This window comes from Megalops cyprinoides, chromosome 6, assembly GCF_013368585.1.
Source record: "Megalops cyprinoides isolate fMegCyp1 chromosome 6, fMegCyp1.pri, whole genome shotgun sequence".
Lineage (NCBI taxonomy): Eukaryota > Metazoa > Chordata > Actinopteri > Elopiformes > Megalopidae > Megalops > Megalops cyprinoides.
The window spans coordinates 9719872-9746679 of record NC_050588.1 but is presented as its reverse complement, the minus strand read 5'-3'; the positions used below and the strand labels follow the sequence as shown (position 1 = coordinate 9746679).

At 43.5% G+C, this 26808-nt stretch overlaps 2 protein-coding genes across 2 annotated transcripts; both read left to right on the top strand.

The window, feature by feature from the left end:
* The first annotated feature begins 10852 nt into the window (after window positions 1-10852).
* cry4 (cryptochrome circadian regulator 4) lies at window positions 10853-19129 on the top strand. Its single transcript, XM_036530932.1, has 10 exons — window positions 10853-11271; window positions 12399-12515; window positions 13981-14131; window positions 15343-15483; window positions 15795-15965; window positions 16062-16202; window positions 16884-17035; window positions 17286-17383; window positions 17938-18048; window positions 18229-19129. The coding sequence occupies exons 1-10, from the start codon at window positions 10859-10861 to the stop codon at window positions 18423-18425; spliced, it is 1692 nt and encodes a 563-aa protein (XP_036386825.1). The 5' UTR covers window positions 10853-10858; the 3' UTR covers window positions 18426-19129.
* Window positions 19130-22807: 3678 nt separating this feature from the next.
* On the top strand, window positions 22808-26746 carry zgc:153675 (uncharacterized protein LOC768179 homolog). Its single transcript, XM_036531665.1, has 3 exons — window positions 22808-23108; window positions 24436-24520; window positions 25583-26746. The coding sequence occupies exons 1-3, from the start codon at window positions 23100-23102 to the stop codon at window positions 25867-25869; spliced, it is 381 nt and encodes a 126-aa protein (XP_036387558.1). The 5' UTR covers window positions 22808-23099; the 3' UTR covers window positions 25870-26746.
* The last annotated feature ends 62 nt before the right edge of the window (window positions 26747-26808 follow it).

The following is a 26808-nucleotide window of genomic DNA, read 5'->3' as shown; positions in this document are numbered from 1 at the left end:
GGAAGATGCCTCATGACTGCTCTGGCTCTTATCACATTAATGTATACTACAAATGTGCCCCATTACACACCTTACAGTAGGTCTAGTTTTGAGTAGAGGAGGAATACTTAGCTCTTCCCATTGGTTATTATGAGCTAAAATCGTGTGAAATCATCGTGTTGATGAACACAACAGCATCTTATTTAATAAAACAAATCTAGAACAAAAATAGCATTAAAGAAAAGAAAATTGAACCCTGAGGCCACAGCAGGCCTGAGGGGGCTTGTATTACAAATCATATTCTCAATAGCTGGCTAACACAACTTAATTGTGCACACCGAAATGCACGGTTTCAAACTTGAATTCAGTTACTTTTCTCAGTTCCTCAACTTCCTTTTACCAATACCATCCCATCATGCTCGGTTTCTCATCACATTAATGTCTCCAGGCAATCACTGAAATGTACACCAAGTTTCGTTGCAGTATGGTGTGTAACTATTTGGAATCGAGACAAGAATTTCGATAGTGACGTTAAAGTGTAGAGAGACACCTACTGGTTAAATCGTGAACTTGTATTTAATTGTATGCACTATCGGAAATTATTATCTACAGGGTATAGAATAAAGAGATGAAAACAACTGCAGTTCGGTTTGTTTGCGGATGTATGTAAAACCCTGACAGTAGAGTTATCACGTCAGGTTGCCATTTAAAACATTCGAAATAACACCACTCAGGCGGGTGGCCTCAGACCCTTTGGAACCAAATTCAGTGCATTCGTCTGATTTAAAAATTACAGTGTGAAACCAAACACCTTAAAAAAAAGATTATCAAAGAGTGGTCTGTTGAAATGGACGTCCTCTCAAAACTGAGCTAAATGAACTGTGGCTTCCAATGTGAGCCAAAACTATTTCTGTTCCGCCTGCTGCACCAAGTATATTAAATGTAAAAACTTGATTTCGTTTGTTAATGAGCTCATTTTCGTCCGCATTTTGCTGGTCTTTAAGAACAATGAAAATATAAGGCTCAATTAACAGGGCAACCTAAAGTGCAATTGCAATTGATCTTTGTGGGAAAGAGCCTTCACAAGGGAACGTAGTATTATGTTACAGGAGGGGAGTTCCTCTTCAATAATATTTCAAATGCACGATAGCAAGAATTAACAGTATTTCTGAAAAGCAATTGGTTGATATATATATAAGTGATTTACATATTTTAATGCATGTATTTAAGTACTTAAATTTTTATTCGCTATTTTCTTCGATAGATGTGGAAAGACACATCCCTATAGTTAAAATGGGTCATTCCGAACGTGTTAGGCAGCAACATTGACCTAGCAGTGCGGTGGAGATGTGTAGTAACTTAACCCTAGGACTGGGACGCACTGCCGTCTGGATTGGATGGTTCCACCTCCTGGTGTTTAATTGAAATGGTTGTATTTTCAATATGCTGGTCATACTTGTCTTCCATACGGAACTAAATAAGATTGTCCAGGACTAAGCAAAGAGACCGGGTGATCCTTGAATTCCAACAACGCCAACAGGCAACCATCACCTCTCAAACAGGATAACAAGGTAACGTCTCAGTATTTTTATAAACGTCACACTTACATAGTTGGCTAAATGTGGTAGAGATGTTATGTTGCTTGTGCGCCAAGATACATATTTGATTGATCTACTGCCACTATGCAGCTGTCTCTTTTTGATTTTGGGGCTGAATAGATTAATTGTTCAGAGATTTATGCTGGAAAGCAACAGCAGTCTTGTCTTGGGTCAGCAACCACACTTATCACCCTCTTTTTCTATTTTACTAGCTGTTTGGCTGGATATTTATGGAATCCGATGATCTGCATTTTAAATAGATAACTAGTAAATTACTCTCTGTAAGCCAATGTGTCTGTTATGGATACTATATGATATAGGTTATACAGTTAAATTTGTGTTATATGACGGCATAGTTAATTAGGCTTTGTCCATTCGTTTTAATATCATGCATACATTACGGCCACTTGAGTTTATGTCATAAAAAAGGTACGTGACTGTGTCTCCCGCAAATGGAAAGTCGTAAAAAGGGTTGCCAGATAGGTGTACTAACGCCGGCACTAAAGAGGAAAAGTAGGTTACTACGCTCTCACGTGGGAGGACATTTAAGAGGCGCACACTGGAGATATTTCCGTCCATCTTCGGATAATCAGAGCAGCAGTGGGGACTGTATAGGACAAAACCATTTATTATACAGCACTGATTTGTTCACAACACTGGCCAGTATGTCGGAGGTCATTCATTGGTACAGCACAGTTTTGCCTCCTCAAATTATTGGTGTGGGGAAAAATATTATTGGCATTAAATTATGCTTTTTTATTTAAACTTACGTCTAGACACAAATGCAACTCTAATTATTGACTGTCATATCAGTGCAACATTTATAAAGTAAATTTAATGAAGCCAGAAGAGAGTTTCCTAGCTCAATGACATTGACTGGTTACTTAGCATGTTGCCCTGTCGAATGCTTTAATTCATACTGACGCAGTGAAATTAATAACAACAAAGAGGATCTTACACCTGGTGCCTCGTTTGAGCTAACAAACTGTATAGTAGCGTGCAGCAACAGAAATGATTTGATGTAATGATATGGATGCATTTTTCTGAACTCGGTCCTGGGGATTAACTGTGTTTATTGGTCGTTGTTCAAAATTTAATATGAATTTTTTTCATGTATACTTTAATTTGTTTGTTTATTTAATTACTAGAGGTGAGATTTTTGTGGAGGAAACGTTAGAGAGAAATGTACAGGTAACGATATTTTTTTTATTTTGGTTGTTTTTTTCCCCCCATGAAAATGAGCAGGAGCTTTTTCAAGATCCTTGCTAGTCTATGTTAACTACACTTGGAGCTGAGTTTTACCTGCTGAAATATTTACAGACTTACGCTATCTGTTATAACAGGTTCAAGTTATTCCACTTACAGTGCTTGGATCTCAGTTGTTCTCTTCTCATGCAATTTAAGAAAAAAGACTGCTACAGCACTGTATCAAAATGGGTAACGTTTCACCACTTCATCGTGTCATTCTTAAATTGTTTCAGGGCAGTGTTTGTGTCATTTTTAATTCTGCTAATTTTTCCATATAACATGTTTAATGAACCCACTTACTATTTTCAATCTGAATTCAGCTGTTAATTCAGCTCTTTGTATCCTCAGGCAGTGGGAGGAAAACTTCATTAGTTACAACACAATTCAGTGGAAAAGGCAGCTTGCCAATTATTCTCCTCCACTTGTCCTCGTTTTGCAGCTTACGCTTCTTTCAGAAACGCAAAAGGCATGTGTTTTCTTCAGTATTTGTTTGTGGGAAGCATATGCAGATGAAAGCTTCCTGCTTCCTCATTCAGAGAAGTAAAAAAAACAAAACTGTTGTGTGTCAGTTGATCAAAGTGCCTCTGAGACTACTCCCAACCAAGCGTTTGCTGTAACTGGAAGATTATCTATGTAACTGCTGCAGAATCCATGGCTGAGGTAGTCATGGCTCTAAGTTGTAGCGGAGGATGGGCTATACTCACGGTGTAGAATGATACCACTGTCACAAGTCCAGCTAAGTTTTGGGTGCATCCCCAACATTATATGCCGATGTTATAACCATCTCTGACTCTTTAAAATCTGACGTCATTGCTCAGATCATCTCCAGTGTAACTACAGCTTGAAATGTATTGTTTTGGAGAACTAATAGAGTGTTCTAAAGTTTGAACCCTGGGGAAATGTGGTTGGATGTTCTGGGCACACATTGAGTCAACAGCTTTACAAGGCACATTTATGAGAGCCTCTTGTGTCTGTCCAGACTGTTCTTGTGTGCATCTCATAAATCCACTCTTAGTGCCTTTTAAATTGGTAAGAATAAGTTGCACTCACCAAAACGGAGCATCTCTATTGTGCCCTTGTTTAATGTTCAGAAGCCTTCTCCTGAACATTAATTTGTTACCAACTATTGATTTGACACCAGGAACAAGGACAAGGGGATATACATGCAATAAATTTTAAAATGAATTCTCTACTGGATATTCAAGGGTGATGGCCTTACTTCTGAAAACGTCTGTATATTTTGGCTACTTTGTATATTGGTCTGTGTTTTTTTTCTATAGCTACATTGTGGTTAAAAAGAGGTATTGTCTGTTGACAAATATAATGTTTGTGTAATCTCGTTTGGAAAGGTCAGTAAAAGCAAGACATTTTGACCTCGGATTATTTCGTATGTTAAGATGAAGTGGACATCAGTGAATTAAATGAAGCATAGAAAAGTTTTAAAAGTAAACATAAAGGTACAGCTAGGTAATATTCATATGAGCTTCCTTCCACTTTTCCTTGAGAATAGAAGTGATAGTTCCTGATTGTACTTCACATACATGGATGCCTGAAATGATTTCTTGTGCTTGGAAATGAAAGTAATGTATCACTTAAAAGATGATCATGGTTTAAAAAGATTTTAGAGTACTCCAAAAACTATAAAAACAGTTGACTGATAATCACATGTGCCTTGGACCGTTTGACGTGACGTCATGTGCTTAACATGCACATTGCCTGTAGCCAGTGGAATTAAAAAAGGGAATTAAAACAGCTGCATACTGAGCAATAAAATGGTGTACGCTCTTCTCCAGTTTGCAATTATAGGGAGATGACTAGAGTTCAAAGGAGCACTTATAACGTGTTATGGGGAAATGTGCCCTATTTCTGTTGTGGGAACCCATATGGATAACAGAGCAGGACAAATGAAGTTCTTTTACATGAATAGCTCTTTGTGTGGTGCGTTTCATTTTAAAAAGAATCCGGACGGTCGGTTTTGACTCTTTCTATCCCAGTTTTGCTTGCTTGTGTCTAATACAGGAAGGAAACTTTGCATCCACGCAAGGGCGTAGGTTTGGTCTCAACATTGGCAGGGACACAACAACCGAGGGCACATTGGAATTATCTAATATGACTTCACTCCAAACATAATGCGAACGAGTTCGCTCAAATATTGGTAGGGACAGGTCCCTACCGTCCATAAGCAAATCTACGCCCTTGCATCCACGTTTAAAATGTGTACTCCACAGTGTGTATGTGTGTGTTTATTTCCACCTGCTTTCTGATTGTGTGTTGCAAAATCTTTGAAACTTTGAGCCAAAGTTTCAATGGTCCAGAAACTTTGGCTCAAATGTTAAACACCTGTCTTTCAATCCCTTTATGTGCATTCTCCATCAAGTACTGCCTTGGCAAAGTGGCATGGTGTTAAAAACTTGATGTTTTGCCCTACACTGTTAATCTCAGAATTCAAGTGTGTTTTTAAGTTTCTGCTGCATAACAAATTCCCAGTTCAAACACTGTGCAGATGTATGGAGTGATTATTTACATCTAAATGCTGATTTAGACCTCGCATTGTAAAATGTAACAAACTTTTAAATGTTTTTATTGTAAAACTAACTTGTTTATTAGAGGTTGCAGTTATTTTGCTCATTATAGTATTGTATCGTTGTGTTTATTGAAGAGGGACAGTGACACATTACATCACTGCAAGGCTGCTGGACTGAGTCTACTCAAATGTTCTGTAGGAAAAAATGTAGTCCCTTTATAGGGTTTGAGAAGGGTCATAAAAACGCTGGAGATTTTCAGATGGTTCACTTTCCAGTGGAAATCTGGGGAATGTGAGGTGGTATTGGAAACACTTGGCTTAATTATTCATATGCAATCTCCTGTTTAGTTTTTGATCAGGAGTATCCTTTACAGGGCTTGTTGAGGGTTGTAAAAACGCTGGAGTTTTTCCAAAGGGTTCCCTTTCTAATGGAAATTTGGGGCAGGCAATACAGTATTGAGAACACTTGGCTTAATTATTTGTATTCTGTCTCCTATTTAGTTTTTGATAAGGAGTATCCAGCTGTAACAGTATTGCTTTAGAAGGAATAAAAAGGACACTTTTGTTTTGTCACATATTTGAATTTTTATACTGATACTGAATGTTATTAAATCGTACAATTTCACCCTTATTTTACAGGGTCTGAGTTATTTTGTACTTATTTAGTATATTCCTTATCCCAGGTGATCTACACAGCACACATTTTTTTCCTTCTGCCATTCAGACAACTGGGTATTTTATTTCAGTTGTAGGGGTTTACGTCACTTAAGGGATTGAAACCTGCAAGCTTCTGATTTATAAGCCCAGTTTCCAAATCACTACCACCCAATGCTGCTGAAAACATCAAAACCGAACTAGATTGACAGTGCAATTTTAGGTAATGTGCCCATGAGAACATTTTCAGACTATTGCATTATTTCTTAAATTGCATCATGCTTTTTTCATTAGATACCAATGCAATACCTATCCCATTTAAACCTTAAAAATTCATTCACTTTCTTCATAGGCCTCAAGAAGGTTGTAGATAATTAGTCCCCTCTCCCTCCATAAAGTGTTGCAGCTGTATTACTATTAAATTGTGGGTAGACTTTCACTCTTTTGCAACCTCAGTGTAGTACTTCATTCAATTTAAAGTCGATTTGAGAACCTAAAAAATTACACTGGGAAACCTTGGATCATTATTATCATTGTTTTTAACAAGCACATTTGAAGCAGTGTTCAGTCACATATTCAAACTGATCATTCAGGTTGAGTAAATGTAACTCATACACTCCCATTCAGTAATACATGCAAACCCTATGCAAAACAGCTGGTGGTGTTTTGTCTAAATTTCTGTCCCTTAAATGTACAACTTCCATACACCCACGTATGCCTTTGAGTAGGCTAGTTAGCAATGAAATTGTGAGCCAGATGGGACTCACTATCAATCTTCCTATTTTCCCTTCTTTGGCCAGCTGTATTGGTGATCCGTGAACAAAAGGTGATTGAGCCGTAGGAGGGGTATAAACAATCTCACGATTTACACCGCAAACGTGAGTGATTCCTACAACGCGACTCAGGACAACCACTTCTGCATAACGTTATTACCGAACTCTCTCCTAGATCGCAGCTTCAACAATACCTCAGTAGTCAGTACCGCAAATTGACTCAGTCCCGCAGGTCAAGTGAATTTTCACTTCTTATTTGTAATGAAACTGCATGTGTCAGAGCAACCATAACAGCGTGTGGCTGTCTTAATATAAAATCGGTTTTTATCTAAGTGCTGTTTCCAAAATGTTTGAACTGGCAAGCGAGTTAACTATCTTGCTGCCAAAACCATCTAAAGAAAGCAAACAATCTGCTAGATATTAACATTTGCTAATTAATTTATTTTCTAGAGGAACGATTCCCAGATGTTCGATGTAAATGACATTGCGTGAACGCCCTGCACGAATAGTAGCCTAAAACATTTCACCGTAAAACTGTCGTAGCAGGATTCGTTGACGCGTTGTTAGCGTGGAAGCTATTTACCGTCTATTCGATAATTGATGTTTGTCTGTTCGGTCAGTCGGATTCCATTCGGTAACGGCACCTGTAGGGGGAGCAAACTGACCCACTTTCTCTCTCACAGCGTTGACCTACTTTCGTCGTCAAGTTTCCCCATTGCAGCTAAATACACTTTACTTATTTCAGGAATGACGTGAATAGAATGTTCGTTTTATTCCCATTGGCATGGCACTATAAAAGTACACAGAAATTTAGATAAGCTGAATGTTGGTCAACCAAGAGCACAGGACATAACATAGGTTAGAGTGCAACATTTCACCTGTTAGTAGTAAGGCTACCAAGATGTGTATTTATATCTCGCGATGTGCTTTATTAATTATTTTTATCCGAGATGGAGCGTGTGTCCCGATAAGTACCGACATGTAAAAGAACAAATGGTATGCCACAAAAGGTGGTCTGGCGAGTATCTCACTTCTTTACCGTTCCCCCCCTCTCCAAAGCAGCTAAAGAGAGCGAACTCCGTTATAACTGACACGTCTTATAGATCATTTTGTCCAATGGCTTTGCAGCGCTATGCCCGCAGCTGTCCAATGGGATACGCACGTGAGGCGACGGGTTTCCCGACCGGTTACTGTCACAAACATAGCATCTAATCGTTTTACTTGTACTAAAGTGGCTTGCTCGCAACATTGCCATCGAGACATATATTCTGCCGTTGTGATCTCCGAAAACCAGCGGTTCTCAGCTGCAGAGGACGGCAGCGGGACGTTGTGCATCAAACTGCTGTCGCCCGGACAGTGCAGTCACCCACCCTGCGAAGCTGCACAAGCGCTCACTCGTTACGCAAGCCAAGCCAGCCTGTCGCCAATCAACCACAACGTAAAGGGAATAATGGAGTCAGAGTGAAACGCCATTATATCAGTAGGTGGTAACGCAACCTTTACTCGCCCCATTTGACCGAATCTTTGCGCTTTTTGCTTATTGGCATTGTGCCAGTAGGGAATAACCTTATTTCTATTTGGTAGGTATAGCTCGGCTACTAATCATGGCGATCTTGTTCGACCAGCGCTAGCACGCAGTTGTGTTTTGGAGCAACCTTGGCCGTCTAACAGAAATACTGTTGTTCTTGTCCCACATTCCGCCCGCAGGAGGATTTGACTTATTAAATTACTGCTGTGAGAGAGAACATACTTTATTAGGGAAATACTTTGAGGGTCGGCTACAGTTCTTTTAAGGAAATTGGATGGTTAGCTGCTCGTCCAGGACAAAAGTTATACTACTCTTTCAGGGTGGGGGAGGGTTCCAAGCTATAGCAGGCTCTGTCTGGCCTTCTTTCAGTCCCTTATACTTCATTAAGTGAACACTGCCTTACAGTGTCCCGAAACGCTGTACAGAAAACAGACACTGAAGATAGTAAGTCCTGCTGTTGATCAGTTAATCCATGCTTTGCTAGTATTCATGTTACTGAATTTATACTCTAGTTATTGTTCGTCATCTTCGCGAAATGGCCGGCCGCGTTACTTGACACATCTCGGTGATGGTTGCAGTTCCGTGGTATTAATAAAATGAAGACAGACAACTGAACGGTCTGGTTACCTGTTGATACACTTTAATGAATCCTGGCCCTGTGTTTTACATCTTTATTTTTAAAACTGGAACAAAAGACAGTTCTGTCTGTTCGCATGATCATCCTTCAGCAGTCCTTGGCTAGCCATTCACACCCCTGGGGTACAGCTTTAGACAGAGCTGGGAATTACTGGTTGTGTTAGAGCCACACAAATTGGTTTCACATGAGGCAAAAGAAAGATTGTTGAGAAGTATGTCTGATTTTGCGTAAAATCGACGAGGCGGTTTGTCTGTGCCGTCTTATGCCCCATTTTGTCTTTGATAATTTGTGAAAACTCAAAAGCAAGACTTTTACATTATTATTTGTTATATATCATTATTATTACTACATTATTACTAGCCTTCAACACTGTGTTTGTATTTTTTCCATGAAAGTACATACCTAAAGAAGTTACACACGTGTCCATTTCAGTATGTATTGGCAGCAGAACAGTTTTCCCTTTGAACTTGGAACGGTGTGGTCTGAATCAACATATTTTTGTGTTGTGGGCAGAGAAAGAAAATTTATATGCATTGTGCCATTCCTCATTCGTGTCGTCAAATTGTAACATATCGCTCTTGTATTTCCATTGAAAAGGGCATATGGATTTATGTAACAGTAAAAACTAGAGAATTTGAACATGTTATGTATCATATATTATTTTTCAACCTTTTAAATGTTATTCTTTTAACTGCATGTTGCTCTTGATGGTAGTAGCTGCATGTTTGTCTTGGAGATGTTGCTGGCTCCACCTTGGCTCCACCATTTTAGTCATCTTTGTTGTAGTAGTAACAGTCAGGTACCAACAGGTGTCCTGAGTTTGGTAGAAGTCAAATGAAGAGGACATTATGTATTACAGCTGTGATGTCTAACAGTGTTTATGTTTTGCTGTTCACTGTTGAATTGTGAATTCTGTACCTACAGAAACAGTAATATATTATGGTCATTCAATGTGTCCCTAAGCTGTAGTTGCAGGTACAAATTTACACTTCTTGACAAGAATATAAGTTAATTTTAACCTTTAATTCAGGTCATGGAAACAATCTAAACATATACATATAAATGTTAAACATATATTTATATATTTATAAGAAATGCTTTATTGCTTGTGGAAAATTGGTGGTCCCCATCATTAATAGCTAGCTGGCTATGCTTTCATGTAACTGACTTGGGCTGCATTTGAGAAGTACTTCACCATTGTAAGGGCATACATCTCTGTGCTTTTTGTTTCAACCTTGAAATCATATCTTGGTTTCCAGGGAAACATCTTGCCCCCCTCTGTTATGGTTGCTGTTTTATTTGATTACTGAAATCTGAGAGCAAATACTAACACTCACATCAGAGAAGGGTGACAAACTTTGCATTTCACGCCACTCTAGACAAGTCCTATAAGATATCTTTAAAATGGGGATACCTTTAAACATGTGATCCTATTTAGTATAGCTGGACTGTGGCAAAAACTATAAATAAAACTGACTACACTGGCTCAGTATTTTGTGACAACTACAGAGACCTTAATGCATGCTCCACAACAATCATAGGTATCTGTAGTAACAAGCTTCTTTGTTTGTGGGTGCAATGTTGCAGGAGATATTAAATGCTACGTCTGGTGTCATGATGTCATTGCGGCAGCGGGTGCAGGGGGACATCAGAGCCGTGTCATGTTACGAGGCTGTAATCTCTTGGAAGGGGAGCACAAATCTCTGGGCTTATGTGTCCAGCAGTAGAGCACAAACATGCAGCACTCGCACCAGCTAATAAGCTCCTTACTGCCGCTGACGTCTCCCCGGCAGCGGCGATGGTCACTGGGGGGGGGGACGACAAAACCCTTCAATGCGGCTCTCTCCCCCCCACTGGCAGGTCATCGGGAGGGAATCGGGCGAGCAGGGGCGACTAAAACCGAGAGACGCCGGCGCCATGACTCACCGCACCATCCACCTGTTCCGCAAGGGGCTCCGCCTCCACGACAACCCCACGCTGGTGGCGGCGCTGGAGTCGTCGGAGGCGCTGTACCCGGTGTACGTGCTGGACCGCGCCTTCCTGGAGGGGGCGATGCGCATGGGCGCTCTGCGCTGGCGCTTCCTCCTGCAGAGCCTGCGGGACCTGCAGCGGGGCCTGGCCGCCCTGGGCTCCCGCCTCTACGTGCTGCAGGGCCGCCACGAGGCCGTGCTGCGCGAGCTCGTCCGCCGCTGGGGCGTCACCCAGCTCACCTTCGACGCCGAGGTGGAGCCCTTCTACGCCCGGCTGGACGACAGCCTGCGCGCCCTGGCCCAGGAGCTGGGGCTGAGCGTGCAGTCCTGCGTGGCGCACACCCTCTACGACGTCAAGAGGTACGCTACCGAATCTGCCCCCCAGCCCACCACCACCCGTCACTGTAGCGCTTTCAGATCCACGAAAGTTGCTATGTAAATGCAATCTGTTGTTAATACTATAATCGTTTATTCACTGTGTTCTAGCAAGGTAAACAGGCTGTTGATCAGAAACGGAAGCTAAAGAGCTGCATTAGCAGTGTGTTCTTTTGAAGCTGCACTTGCAGGGGAAAACGCATGTACTCATGCTGCTTTGAAGTTACCAGGACAACTGTGACATCATTGCAAGGCAAAAGGCTCAGTTTAGTTAAGCCAGTCTTACTAACAGTTTCCAGCAATTTGAAGGTGATGAAGATTGACAGTAATACACAATAAAAATTCACCCTTCAGTGAAACGCACAGAAGTACACAGTGTACAACAGACAGGAGAGCCTTCCAGAGATCAGTGGAGCTTTTGGACAGCGCTGCCTGCCAGCGGGCATATGCTGGCTAACGCTTGATGAGGTGACCCCAGGACAGCCGGAGTCTTTTTAAAATGACAGTGCTTGTGTGTCGCAGCTTAAAAGAGCAAGATCTGCATCATCATTCAGTTGGAGTCTGGGGGTCTTATAGTGTTACACACATGGCAGAGGTGTAAAATTCCCCTCCATTCCAAATGGATGTGGCAGTGTCTGTTGAGCGAAATGGCAGCTTGCTAGTTCTCATTTTATATTATTGCGACACCATCCATTTCTAATTCGCATGTGTTTGAGGCTTGCTGGTTAGTCAGGATTGCCGATTTAAATGAAACCCAGGCTGTCCCTGGGCTCGCATGTTCTTTTTGTGAATATTTAACAGGCGTAAACTATCCTAATTTCACACAGCGTGCTCTGCAAAGGGAGGTCTGGGGGGGAAATTGATATACGTAATTGTAAAAAGGAAAGTGGCTTGGCATATGTGTGGCTGTGTGTCACTGTGTCTGGATGTTTGTTTTTTTGTGTGAGGCGGGTGTGTGTGTTTGTCTGGTAGGGCTTTTGTGTATGTGCCTTTGCAGGTTAGTGTGCATGTGTCTGTGAGGATGTGTGTATGGTGGGGGTGGCGGCATGTGTGTGTGTGTGAGAGAGAGCATGTCTCCCGTAGCTCTGTTGACCTTTCCTCCCTACCTGCAGGATTATCAAAGCCAACGGCGGGAAGCCCCCGCTGACCTACAAGAAGTTCCTCCAAGTGCTGTCTGTGCTGGGAGAGCCTGACAAGCCAGCCCGGGAGATCACGCGCCAGGACTTTGAGTAAGCACACCGCGCAGAGCCCCCAGAGAAGGCCTGCAGCCCTGCGTTGCACCGTTTTAGGACTATACCTAAAGCCAGACCAGACAAGTGTAACTCTGAGAGGGAAAGTCTGGATGTATTTTTACTAAGATGTTAACAGTGAGGAAGCAAGGGTGACCACAGAGTTCAGTCCGTGAAGACATAATAGCCCAAAGCTAATCCTGCTGTTGTCAATAAATAAAACCAGATCGTTTTTTTTTTTTTATTTTTAACTGTCGGAAGGCTACTCGTCTCTGCTGACCCATTTTTCTCCGGATCACTGTGTCAGTGCTTGGGGAAGTGTGTTTCACAGGCGTCAGAGCAGTATCTTTTTTTTTTCCACTCTCACACCCCTCTGAACAGCGCATACCCACACCGTGTAATCTAATCGCGCTCCGTAAGCCCTGGAATCTGGACCCAGTTAGTGGCGGTTGCCTGGCAGCAGGCGTGTCTGCCGTGGTTTCTTGGCGCCGATTTGGATCGCCCCGAGGGAGCAGATGCTGCCCGCGATTTCAAGCTGCTTGTGTTGCACAAACAGTCCTGCGTGCCGCGCGACGGGCGCAGCCTCGGGGGCGGCCACCCGCCGACGCAGCGGCCGGCGGGGGCTCGTGCTCGCACACGGTCGGGACGGTCGGGAACAGCCTGTTCCAGCACTTTTTTTGGGAGCCTGCGCTCCGTTCCAGTGGCGATCAAAGCCAGGCCCTGCTCTCCTGCAGAGCCCCCTATTGTACAGGCCTAAGTGAAGCAATTGCTATGCAACCAGAAGGCGGTCAGATTATCTGAAACTGGGCAAAATTTTACCCATGTATTCTCTTTTTTCCTAGTATTGTCTTAGTGTTTTTTTTTTTCCTCCTTTCTCACCCTGTTTGGAATGACCAGTCGTGTCCCTTTAGACTCGCCTCTTTGCACACACTCCACGCTTACACAGGAGTACTGAAGCCAGATGAAAGCAGTACTCCAGTACACTCGCATGTACTCGGTGTCTGTTTATCACAGAGTCACGCGGTGCATCACAGCGCTGCCAACGCCAGTTGGAGGAGCGGCACATTGCTGCTAATTCAATCTGAGCGATTTGCAAGCACCTGAGGGCCCTCTAGTGGCGAGACGAACCCGCCCTACCCCCAGCAGAACGAAGCCTGTTGTGTTCTGCCCCTCTGACTCAGATCCAGTCTGCACTGAGCAGGGATCTTAACTGACTAAGCTAGCCCCTCTTGTTTTCAGTTTTAATCGTTGTAGTGTAAAGTGAGTCTTGAAACAGTCACTACAGTTCATTGTAATGAATCTCTTGTTCCCAGTTTAATGTATACATGTTCTAGACTCACCATTTTTGTGCAAATATGGCACCACTCACAAACATCATGTCACAAGCTTCAGCGGCATAAATATGATGTGATGCATTGATGCTTTGTTAACCTGACCCTGAAATGTCATGTATGTCCACCTCTAGGAAGTGCAAAACTCCCACAGAAGAAGGGAGTGAGAATGAGTACCAGGTGCCGACCCTGGAGGATCTTGGGATAGAGGTGGATGTTGAGGTCTTGTGGCCTGGCGGGGAAACTCAGGGGCTGAAGAGGCTGGAGAAGCACCTGGAGAGCCAGGTAGAGATCTGCTCCGTTTTAACATGCCGGCAGGCGTGATCTACAGGAAGCACATGCACTAAAGGACAATCAACATACAAGATTATGAAGGTTAAAGATCTTTCTGTGATGAATTTAAAATTGAAGATATATTATAAAGCTTTAATTCAACGGAATGGAGCACATCACCCAAAGTTGTGGCAAAGCCTTCCTGGAGGGACTGCTGGCCGCACTTTTTTGTGTGCTTCCTGTAGTCTTCTCCTTTGTACATACTCCTTGAATGGCGCCACAAAACTTTAAGGATTTAATTTCCTGGCCACCTTTCAACATGTCAGCAGGAATGTGAAGACAGGAGAGGAGGAGACAGGATTCTTTGGCATGAACGGTGGCTTTTGTATTGAGTAGGCGTGAGACAAGTCATTCGGTTCACGGCACAGTGTTCCGCAAAATGGAGTTCATTATACAAAATTACCCATGGTGATATTCCCCAGAGAAATAATACTGATAAGAAAACAAATATGTAATGTGATTGAACCAGTTTTTTTCTTTTTCATGCCAATATCCACGATGTACCATGGATTTGAGTGCCATATCGCTTTAAAAAAAAAAAAAAAGATCCATAATTGGCTGAATTCTGCCTAGCTAGAGACTACATTAAGTAAGAGAAGATACCGGAATTAACAAGTTATATTGATTACATGAAACCGCCAATAAAGTAGTATCTACATTGTTATGATTCTTAAGTTATCTTAGCTAACATTGTCTAAATGGTGCTGCTGGATTCGCTAGCTGGCCAGTGAATGGGCGAGTTAACAAGCTGGGTTTTGAGACATCTTTGTTTATTACATGGACTGTTATCATCACAGAGTAGGCTTTAGTTGCCGGCTTTCTACAAGAACTGTTTCTTGGAAAAGATAGGTGAATATTTGCATCCTCAGTAACCTAGTTTAGTGATGTGGAAGGGATCAGTTAATCTTTAATGTTTGCAAAGGTGCAATGATATTAAACGGTATTTCAGTGATAGTTCATTTTCAGATGGTAGATCATTGTCACAGCATTGTATTGATGAGCTGAGCTGCTCTGAAGCTCCTAAGCCTATTTTTCTGTACCTCCATTGTATGTATTGCATAAACAGTTTTTTTTTCAGCTCTGCAAGTTGAGGGACAGTTCAGATACATTGGAAGTAATGCTTTGTTTGTGCGTGTGTGTATGCGCGTGTGTGTGTGTCTCAGGGCTGGGTTGTCAACTTCTCCAAGCCTCGTACCATCCCCAACTCCCTGTTACCGAGCACAACCGGCCTCAGCCCCTACTTCAGCCTGGGCTGCCTGTCTGTCCGTTCCTTCTACTACAGGCTGTCTAACATCTATGCACAGGTGAGGCCCTCTCAGCAGCACCCAGCTCATTCTCCCGCTGCATTATGGGTAGACCAATGGTTCTGATAACTCTTATCAAAGAAAAAAATTGACAGAGCGGCAGGAGATGGTAATGTTAGTGTGAAAATCTGACTCGCTGCTTGGCATTCTGGTATGTTCATTAAAAAACCGTTTCTCAGCTGTTGCAGTTTTGTTAGTATGTTACAATGGGGCTATTTTACGGTATTGAGTATGGCCTCTGGTATGTCTAGCGCAGTTGACATATTAGTTGAGATCAGTCATGGTGAACATGGTTTCTCCTCCCTCTGCAGTCCAAGAACCACTCCCTGCCCCCAGTATCCCTCCAGGGACAGGTGTTGTGGAGGGAGTTCTTCTACACCGTTGCTTCCGCCACCCCCAACTTCACCAAGATGGCCGGCAACCCCATCTGTCTGCAGATCAACTGGTATGAGAACCAGGAGGCGCTGGACAAGTGGAGGACGGTAAGTGCCCCATGGCGTGACTGCACCGGACTGGACGGCTCGGGGGACGCCCATTCGGCTGCTCGGGGGTGACGTGGCATTCCATCTCTCACCCAGGCGCAGACGGGCTTCCCCTGGATCGACGCCATCATGACCCAGCTGCGGCAGGAGGGCTGGATCCACCACCTGGCCCGGCACGCCGTGGCCTGCTTCCTGACCCGAGGAGACCTGTGGATCAGCTGGGAGGAGGGCATGAAGGTACTGAGGGGCTAAGAGGGAGGGTACTGAGGGGAGTAAGAAGAGGGCGCTGTCACCATCTGGCTGGACAGGTTTAATATTGACCTGAAAATATCTGTCTGTTTGCAAGAGATTGCATGATTTACTTGGAATTGCGCCTGGCTATTTCCTCCTTTGCTGGTTCCATAAACACACCTACATCTGCCAGGTGCAGTGTAATCAAGCTCTGGCCAAATCCAGCTGTAAACAGCGCACTGTGTCTGAAGTGACCCGCTTCTAACCACACCTCACCTACACCTGACTATGAGTGGAACTGGCCTTTATGGCGTGGACGTGTTTAAGTATAGCTGGATGCTTGTGAAGCACAAGAAGCAGGTATCAAGGTACTTAGGCAAGGGTCACAACTTGAAATTTCGTGATGTGGTTGGCATTATCTTCAGACAGGCGCATAGAACACGGAGCAAGCGCACTGAGGGGTGCGGCCAAGGGAGGGTGGGGTGCAGGGGAGGGGTCTGAGTGTGCTGAGGGGAATGGAGGAAGACACAGAGGGACCAGATCAAGGTGCCCCCACTGATCCACAGGCTAGGTGGCCCTCAGCAAATAATCAACATTGAGCTCAGACATCGAGTCTTGTTTTCTGATGTATGAAAAGGCCTGTCTGCAGCCAGCAGTAGCCTTCAGCTGCTCTGTCCCCATGTGCAGGTATTCGAGGAGTACCTCCTGGACGCAGACTACAGTGTGAACGCTGGGAACTGGATGTGGCTGTCGGCCAGCGCCTTCTTCCACCAGTATACCCGCATCTTCTGCCCCGTGCGCTTCGGCCGGCGCACCGACCCCGACGGACAGTACCTCAGGTGGGCCCGGCTCCATTAACACACTCCCTGTCCTCCAGTGGGGCTAATGAATGACTCCTCAGAATTCACCGGCTCAGAAACTTTTTCTTTCTTTACGTCCACGTTATAAGATTTCTGTGGATGTGGATTGATGTGGATGTAAACACCTCCGAAGGCTAAGCGGAGTCTCGCGGAACCTGTTCGCCCGGGTTGCCGAGCGCAGGTGTTCAGAACAGGTGTTGTTTTAACTGTGGTGTTTGTCACGCTTCAGGAAATATTTGCCGGCGCTCAAGAACTTTCCCTCCAAGTACATCTACGAGCCCTGGACCGCTCCCCCAGAGGTGCAGGAGGAGGCCGGATGCATCGTTGGTATGTCTCTGGGAAGGGAAGTGGATCTAAGATGGGTGGAGTTTAGCAGTACACTCGGATGGGGATGACCTGCAGTGATCTTCCAGAAGGACACCATGTTCTTATTTAAATGTGTGTTTAAACTCGGCCTGAGCCAACACATGACTGAAGGTCAACAAAAGTCCCAGCAGAAACTCCTTGCGCTTTTTTTAAATCTACTGAATTACTGTTCGAAATACTGCCCCTAGGGTGTAGACAAGTACACATCAGTAAGATTTATCACTGTTGCTAAAATGGTCTGTGTCTGGCAAACAACAGCCATCAGTGCACAGTATCCGAATTGGAAAAAAAGTCCTGCTCGGATATAAACAGTATTATCATATGTATGTATTTATTGTATACACTTGTATTTTGTTATCATATGCATTGTGTATATATATTTATTTACAAACTGTATGTGTGTTGGGAGGTGTCATTAGGACAGTAACTGTAATGTCTAATTTAGCTTACTCTGTAGCAGTCCACTATCCTCCCTGTATGTATAGTAATGAGGGTGTGTCCTTGTCTGTGTTCAGGGAAGGACTACCCCCTGCCCATGGTCGACCACTCGGAGGTGAGCCAGAGGAACCTGGCCCTCATGCGGCAGGTTCGCAGTGAGCAGGAGAACACGGCCCAGCTGACCCGAGGTCAGTAGCGTGCGGGATGCTGTCTTCCTTCAAAACTCATTCATTGTCTTGTGATTCTGACATCATTGCCCACTCCTTAAGAGAGTGGCTTAAGAGACAGGGCAGTCCTGTGAAGTGAATGAGTGTAGTCGTACCTGCCCTCCCCAGTAACGGCACGCTGCGGCCTCTTCCTGCTTTCAGACTTGGCGGACGACCCCATGGAGGTGGGCGTGAAGCGGGAGCACCAGGACGACCAGGGCAGCGTCACGCAGGACCACAGCGAGAAGCCAGAGAGGGCCAGCAAGCGCTTCAGCCCCGACAGCGACTGCAAGGCCCTGTCCTACAGCTGGGCCTCCGACGGCATGCGCCTACCAGAGCTCAGCGGGGAGGTCATGTGACCGTGCAGAAGTCACATGACCCTCCCCCTCCCTCCCAACCACCCAGGGAAGGGCACCAGCCCCCAGCTGCTTCCACCACCATTACCACACACCTGCATGCCTCTCTCTACCTCTGCCCCTCGGCAGGGGGGGGAAACCCGAATCACTGGCCGCTAATGAACACAGACACGTTCAGGTGCCCAAAAAGAGGACAAACTGGCGGCTGGCCACCTTCTTCCAGATAATAAGCAAGTGCAAACAGGCTCATCTGCCTGTATCTATGTAGCCCTCCACTGAAAACTCTCTTCCTCTGTCTTCGCAGTCTAAGATGGGATGCACAAGTTGCTGTAACAGGCAAACTACCTCTAATTATTGTCAACTGTGAACAGGCAGTATCGCAGGTAGCAACGGACAGTCTTTTTTTTTTTTTTTTTTTTTTTTGAAGGACCACAACTTGATGCATCAACAGCTCAATGCTTCCTGGTCCCAAGTAGTTTCCTCTCTTCCAGCCGAACTGTACATTTCTGTGGAAGGATTAGAGGTCCGCTTTGGTTCCTGTTTAGACTTGGGATGAACTGAAAACATATACTGCTAACAATTTGTAATTAATGTTGTGTTAAAAGCAATGATTCAGATTCACTCCCATAATGGTGGAATGCAAAGTCTCTGAGCGGGTGCTAAACTTCAAACATGTGTTTTAGTGATGGTACATCCATGTTTTATGTTTTTTTTAATCTCAAAAAGACCATTTCACACAGGACAAAACCTGAAAAAGCCAGCATAGTTCAAACTGAAAGCAGATGTGAGCAAATCAATGGTCTATGACGTTATCATGGAATGTTAAGTTTCAAGCTGGAAAGGACATCTTATTTGTCCCTGTGGAGATTCGGCAAGAAGAATCAACAGGAAATGCTAAACAGCAAGGACATGAATACTTCAGGAATAAACTTTTTGAATGTGGAACACTGAGTTACACAACTGCACAAAGAAGATTTTGAGCTTGTATGGTCATTGCTCTTTTCTAAGAAAATGGGACAAGATGCGTCATTTCCCATTGATCAGACGGACATAAACCGCTTCTACCATGTCATGTTTCATTATATTCCTCTGTTTGGTGACTGGTATTGTGCATCTGTTTTTGTATATCTAACAAAAAAATAAATGCTTAGATATATGGCTAAGAATGCATTTCTGTGCTCTTGGAAGCTGTGTTCTCAATGCAGTTAATTGCAATTTTATAAACAATTTAAATATACACTGGGGGGAAAGAGTGTTGAAAAGACCTCCAAAAATGACAATGTAGACACAAGTTAAGTGTCTGAGGTATAATTATAGTAACTCATAATTTGAATGCTAGTTTCAAACTTCAGACAATGCAAACTTCATTGAGCAATCAAATTAATCAATGCCAAATAAAACTGATGCTGACCATTTTTACATTAAAATTAAGTTGCAATTTTAATGTTTTTTGGCAGCAGTCAAACAAGCCTTGCAAACCTCTGAGAAAACATGCTCTGCCAATATATACTGGTGTGTATTTCACATATGCACAGAATTTTGTCATTTGGAAAGGTTGGCAAGAAATGGAGACAAGCAAACAAATGACAAAACTGTCAAGTACACAGATAAGATACAACCATGAATATCATCCTCATGCTAACACTCGCACGCATCACATTTATGCTTTGGTCATTCACAACAAAATAACACCAAACACCTCAACCTCACAACTACGCAGCATATAGTCTTAAACATAACACTGCCTACATGCAGTGGGGAAAGGGTATAAAGACAGCCGTGCTGAACACCACAACCCCTCTGTTATCTACTGATTATGACGGCTGACGGCAGGGTGGATGGAGTTCGTCTGACTTGTGCACTTTGGTGCCCTGTATCTCCTGTCGGAAGACAGTCGCTGGCCCTAATCTGCCAGTACATGTCGGAGAAACTGCAGTACACCCAGACCGGTCCCGTCCCTGTCGTTCACAGTCACACCCCAGCCTCTGACCATCTGCGCTCCCACCCCGTGGCTCTGACCCCTAGGCTGACCGTTACTTGTAGCTCTCTCATGTCACTCGCTGAAAGGCCGCAGTGCAAGGTCAGGACAGGAAAGGTCAGAACACCCTCTGCATGTTGGGTGTTGGGCGTTTCAGTTGAGTCAGCAGTCAGGTTTTAGACAATCTTACTTTTTTTGGCAGTGTGTTGGTAGTGGTGGTGGTCTTAGGGCAGCTGTTGTAAAACTTGGGGGGCCAGGTGAAAGTGTACGTGGGCCTTGCCCCTCCCGGCTTTAGAACTGGATCTTCGTTGCTAATACGTCAGTACTTGTGCCTGACCAGTGGCTCTGCCTGCTTTCAATGCTTATTCCAGTTGCTCTATTTTCCTCTGAAATGTAGTTATGTTTGCAGAAATGAGCTGACAAAGTTCTGCACACAGAAAATGATGCACCGTCACAGATGTTCCATTAAGATAAGATAGCATGTTCTTCGCACCGGTCATGCAGTCTACACATGTTACTGTTCAAAATGAGCTTTGTCCTCAGACCCGTCATCTAGTAATGCCTCATTAGAGGACTTCAGTGGAACGCTCTGCCCTCTAGGATCGTCAGCATAGAGCAGCAGTGTCCACTCGGGGTCCCAGAGAGCCATGATTCTTGGAGGGGGTTAACATGGCTTTCAGCACACAGCTGATTGGCTCCTACTCCTGTATGTGATTCAGTTTCTCATTCAGTCATGGTCTTCCCTTATGTAATAAAGACCAGAGTTGAAGCCAAGACTGGACACTTGACTGGAAACTGGAAACTCCCAGTGGTCAGTGCTGATACAGATGGCAAACATGAAGAAATAATGAGCCCACAGAGGGTGCTAATGGGCCATATTAAATACCCCATGTTACAATCTGTTGATGGATCCATCTGCCTGGACACTGAATCAATAGGTCACAATTCCAAATACTTGAGTGTTTACTTTAACCTGCCACAGAGATACATTTGTCTTTTTAAAAATTAATTTGTGTTCTGTGGCAGTGGAAAGACCTGTGTGATGCCTCAAAGAAGTTATTGGTGAGGCATGGCAGAAGGACAGCTCTGGGTTCGGTTGAGTCTTTCATGCCACATCTCCAGGGATCAATGAACAACTTGTGCTGGCCCTCTTAATCGATGAACGACTCTGTCATTCATATGTCAGGATGGCCTAGAATCAAAAGCATCCACAAGATAAAAGCACCCAGAGTCAGTTACGAAAACCTGCCCTGCCATACCTCTTAGCAAACATGTTTCTATGTTAAGGAATGTCTGGGTGACACCAAGGAGAGACCTCCCAATACAGTCTAATGGAGCCTGGCTGGCTCAAACCTAATTTCCATTTTATTTAAATGCTGCATACTGGAAATGGCTCCTCTGGCTGCTTTAAGCTGACCTGTGTTAGCCACATCAATGACAGAGCTGCTCTGTCAGAACCCTTTTGTCCTTCCATAGAGAAGACTGAAGGTGTGTTGTTTGGTCGCTCTGAAGTTTTGTAGTGCGCTCACGCCTTACCTCCAGGGCCACTGAGGCCTGCCGTGAAACATTCAAAGCCAATGTTCTCTATCGCAATCTGCAGCTGATTTAAAGGCAAGTGCGTTTGCAGCATCACTTACGTCATTGAAAGCAATGGCTTCGATGTTTACTTTCTGAACCTGGAGTTTATTAACGTATGTACTGGAAATCTTATTTCGCTCCTGTAACGTCTGGTGTTAGCCTGAACGCAACCAAAGCTGCAATAATCCCAACATTCTATCAGGTAGCTAGATCGTGTATTTTGTGCATTTCCAAAGTATCCCCACTGTAGGATAATTAATGTGTATTAAATGTTTTGCATGTATGCACTCCAAATATTACAGACGTATCTTTAAAGATATGTCTGTCGACACGCGTATCCATGAAATGCATTTCAACCATTCCTACGCTTAAGAAAACGCGTAGGACATTGAGCTTGAGCAATACATTATTTTTACTCACAGTTTTACAACACTGCCTATAGCTCTGTCACAATGTAAATAGTTTGGAGTTTTTAATCAAACGATCATGAATTGGTATTACATAGCTTTACTTGATTATGAACATATTTAGAATGGTTCTTGTGTTTTGAGTCGGGGAGGTAGGCTACAGATGTCCATGAAACACCTGTGGTCAAATTTCAAAGAAATTCTACACTTGGGATCGCGATAGATCGATCTGTAATAGCAAAGAATAGAAAAGAAATAGTAAAGAAACGTTTGTACGCAATCACTGAATTTGTCTTAGTTGGCAAATGCTACTAGTGTTTAATTCAATACTAACTCTTGTCACAAATATGTGCTTTAAATAGGCTCTGAAGGGGAAAAAAATCCCAACGCTACTTCGAAAACAGTTCAAGGTGACGCAAGATCCGGAGGCAGGGAACAAGCGCTGCGGTAGCAGCGCCACGTTGGCAGAACTGCTCGACGAAAACACAGTTATTTTAAAAAGTTTCGTGCCTCTCGCGGCTCTTCGAAGTCCGCAGTATCGACGTAAAATAAGAGAAAACGGTCATTCACATACAACTTAAGTAGCTATCTGCACGTTTTCGGTTGTGCTATTACCCTCTGGGGGATTTGAACTGAGAGGCTATTTCCAGGGAGACAATCGGTGCAATAATCTGTCTCAGGTGCACAGGAACCGTCAGGAAAGAACTGGAAACAATGGTGAAGGTAGGCGTTCGCTACTTTCTATCGTGTTTTGCAACAAACCATCGTTATTCAACTTTGCAGTCACAAGTAAAGAAAGGAATTTATGTTGCTAGTGGTGTTTCAGGCGCATTCACTATCCATGTAACGAAATGCTATGATACAGTACTGCATTAGCGAAAAACACAGCCAATTGTTCAGTTAAAATAAAAGGTTTATCTGACCTAGATGTCTAGATGTCGTTGGGCACTCAGTTTTAACGTAGAAATGGTCAGCATCAGTTTTATTTGGCGCTGAGTAATTTATTTGATCATTGTAGTTTGCATTGTCTGGGGTACTTTGAAATTAGCATTTCATTTTCGGTGAGTTATATGGGCAATAATTGAACATTTAACTTGTGTCTGCAGTGTCATTTTTTGTAGGTCTTTATGGAATTTTTTCCCCCAATGTATTTCGAAAACGTGTTTATGAAATTTGTGTTTATGACAGTAATGAAGTCGTTTTGTAACCTGTCGCTGTTTTCAAAAGGAAAAAAACCCTCATACCATATGTTTTATCCAAGTCTGTTCACTGTAATGAGACTATTAGCAATAGTGGTAATAATGTAAAGTAATATTCGTCTAGATAATGATGCAATTGTTGCATGCCCTTTAGACTCAGAGGTTCACTTTTCCCATGTGAAAAATGGGGGTACATGTTCGATACCTGGTTTCTATTGATAGGTTGACCGTGCGGAGTATGCAATATAGCAGAAATGGAGCACGCGAAAATGGTTTTCGCCATGGGAGTATGAATTTGACCCATTGCCCCGAGACATAGGTTGATGTTTGTACAGCGCCTGAGTTTTTCAGAGACAAACATTGTTAAAGTTATTCGTCATGAAAAGCCAATGGGATGTGCTTGTCTTAAGTCCTCTAGAGATCTGGCACCAACGGGCCCGTTATATGAATACAGAGGGTAAAAATAGAGAGGAGAGCTTAGACAAGGGCTTAATTGTGAAGTTATTGCGGGTGCATCCTCAATAACCCCCTACAGAGTGGAGTGTCAGCTTCAAAATTTACAGTACTCTATTCTGGTATTTTCACAATTAATATGCTTAAAAGCGGGTCGGGTCATAGCGCTACTGATAGGTCTTACTTTTTATCATCTCTTTCTTCACACTCAAATACTCAGATACAGTATGATTTGAACCTAAAGAGAAATGTGATGCAACAGTTGAAATATCCACATCAGGAGAATGACAAATGATCTCATATACCATAAAATAATTATAAATCTTAAGCTTAAGCTTTTGACACCTTAAAAGTATGTTGAACATCCATTTTTCATTTGTTTAATATTTCTGCAACAGAACGTCAACATCAGTTCCGAAACTCAGCCGGGAGGTAATCACGAGGAAGGGGAACCAGAAATCACCACCAGCGAACCGGCTGGAGGTAATGGTGTCCATTTACTTGTTTTGGTGGTTGATTATAACATGGGCTCCATCTAGTGTTGACTTTTTACTTAAGGGTAATGAAACCATTTAATGTGTTAGCACCGGACACGACCGGCCCTGATGTACACTACCTGCGTACTGCATTTGGTGTGTCCTTTTCCTTTAAAATTCCAAATGTCGTTGTATGCAAAGCTTTTATTCGTTGAGGGAAGGTGGAAAATTAGATGGAGTTCAGTAGGTAGCGACAGTCATTAGATAAAGGATCAGTTGCAAGCCCTGCATTTCTGATTGTAATCAAGAGAATTGCACCCAAGTGTGATCTTGAATGGTTTGAGTTAAAGCTGCTTGTTTTAAACTTTTTTAAAGCTTCTCTATTTCATGATTGAGTCACATCAGCCACATCCTGTTATAGGAAATTGTGCAAAAAGTACCTGTGAATTAAAACTCATTCGCATTCATATATATGAGAAATGGGCTGTGGATGTCCCTTTGAATCCAGTTCATTTTGTCACATATGTTTAGTGAAGTCTGACAGACCTTTACATTATGATCCAGTCACTGATGTCCATAGACCATGGTTTGGCACAGATTAAGATCCATTACATCATGGCATCGAACCATGAAAGAATCCCAGAACCCCAGGGGTCTCATTACAAGTGTGAAAGAAGTTTAAACTGCCAACAAAATTGGCTACCGCTGGTGTAGTTCACTTATTCACAGACAGGGAGTTTTTTGGCACGTGAAATGTGTTCATTCTTATGACACTCAAGAGTGTAGCAGCAGTGTCTGGCACAAGAACCAAACCCCACACCTTGGGGTGAGAAGCTGTTACCCTAACCACCACTTTTCACTGCTGCCCTGTGTTAAAGTATCGAACTCTGTAACAAAAACCGATGAGGGATGTTTTTAGCCAAATAGTGAATGAATGTGCAATACCCAAGGCAAGAACTAGCAAAATTTTAAGAGCCGGATCAAAAACTGACCATATTCAGATGGACACGCGTGTAAAACGCACCACTCTTGCACTTTGGAGCTAACGCTCGTTTGTCCCCCTGCACAGACGATGGGAAGGAGCACCCCGTCGTGCAGCCAGGGATGATCTGGCGCGTGACCGGCGGCCTCTTCAACGCCACCAAGGGGGTGGTGGGTGCCACGGTGGGGGGCGTGGCCTGGATCGGCGGGAAGAGCCTGGAGATCACCAAATCGGCCGTCAGCTCCGTCCCCTCCGTGGGCGTGGGTCTGGTGAAGGGAGGCGTGTCCGCCGTCGCAGGGGGCGTGTCCACAGTCAGCTCCACGGTAGCCAGCAAAGTGCCCTTCACGGCGAAGAGGAAGGACAAGGCCGAGTGAGGAGGAAGAGGAGGACCCCACCCCGAGTCACCCCTGAGCCATAACACAACAGACTGAAGTTATCCGTTTATAAGTATAGATCCAAAGTAGGCCGTTTTTTCACTCCCATTTGTCCGCTTAAGAGTGCCTTTTGACTGTCCTCTCTTCTGTTTAGCGTTTTATCCAGTGTTGCTGTGGCTTGGCTTCGTACGTTGCAGGGGTTGGCTGGGTTTCACTCTGAAAAACAACCGTACAGCTTATGCTGCGTGGAGAGCAGGTTTCCTTTTCAGAGGTCCATCAGTTTTCAGTTCCTTTAAAGGGGGTTCAGAGGGGCTGTTGACTCATATTCACAAACCAGGCTCGTGGATGGTCTGCGATGGCAACTGCACGAGCGCTACAATTTCAAATGTTCAGGGTGCTAAACTGAGTCACTGAAGCATGTGCAAGATATTGCTCTCACTGTTTTAAAGCTAACGTGACTCCTCTAACCTGTCTGAAAAACCTTTGCTTAGTTGCATCTTGGAATTCGCTTTCTTAATTTAGCCCGTTCTTCTTTGACCTACGCAGTCCAAGGTCTGTGCTGTAGCATTTCTATTCTTCTCATTTCCATTTTATCAATGGTTGGTTTAGTAGGTATGTGATACAATCTGAGAGGCGCCTATGTCTACACAAAAGCAAAAAAAAATATTTATTGATTTTGACTTAAGGGCTTATGTCTTTTCTCTCTCCTGCCACTTTTGTCATTTTTAAATGAATGTGAACATTTATATAAAAACTGCAGTTCAATGCAACCATTGTGGTTTGTCGCGCAATCTTTGAAGTTGGATGCAACGGGCAAAATTATTGCTGCAATGGATGTCCTGAATTTGTACTTTCAATAGAATAAATATAATAAATATGGAACTTGAATGCAGTGATTTGCATTTGTTTTATGTCAGGATGTAAATGGTGGTTAATGCC

Bases quoted from the DNA above. Each gene is read 5' to 3' on its own strand.
- cry4 (XM_036530932.1), top strand. From the start codon at position 10,859: ATGACTCACCGCACCATCCACCTGTTCCGCAAGGGGCTCCGCCTCCAC. The intron at 16,203-16,883 runs GTACTGAGGGGC...CCCCATGTGCAG, and splicing joins GCTGGGAGGAGGGCATGAAG to GTATTCGAGGAGTACCTCCT. The intron at 17,036-17,285 runs GTGGGCCCGGCT...GTCACGCTTCAG, and splicing joins CCCGACGGACAGTACCTCAG to GAAATATTTGCCGGCGCTCA.
- zgc:153675 (XM_036531665.1), top strand. The intron at 24,521-25,582 runs GTAATGGTGTCC...CCCCCTGCACAG, and splicing joins CACCAGCGAACCGGCTGGAG to ACGATGGGAAGGAGCACCCC.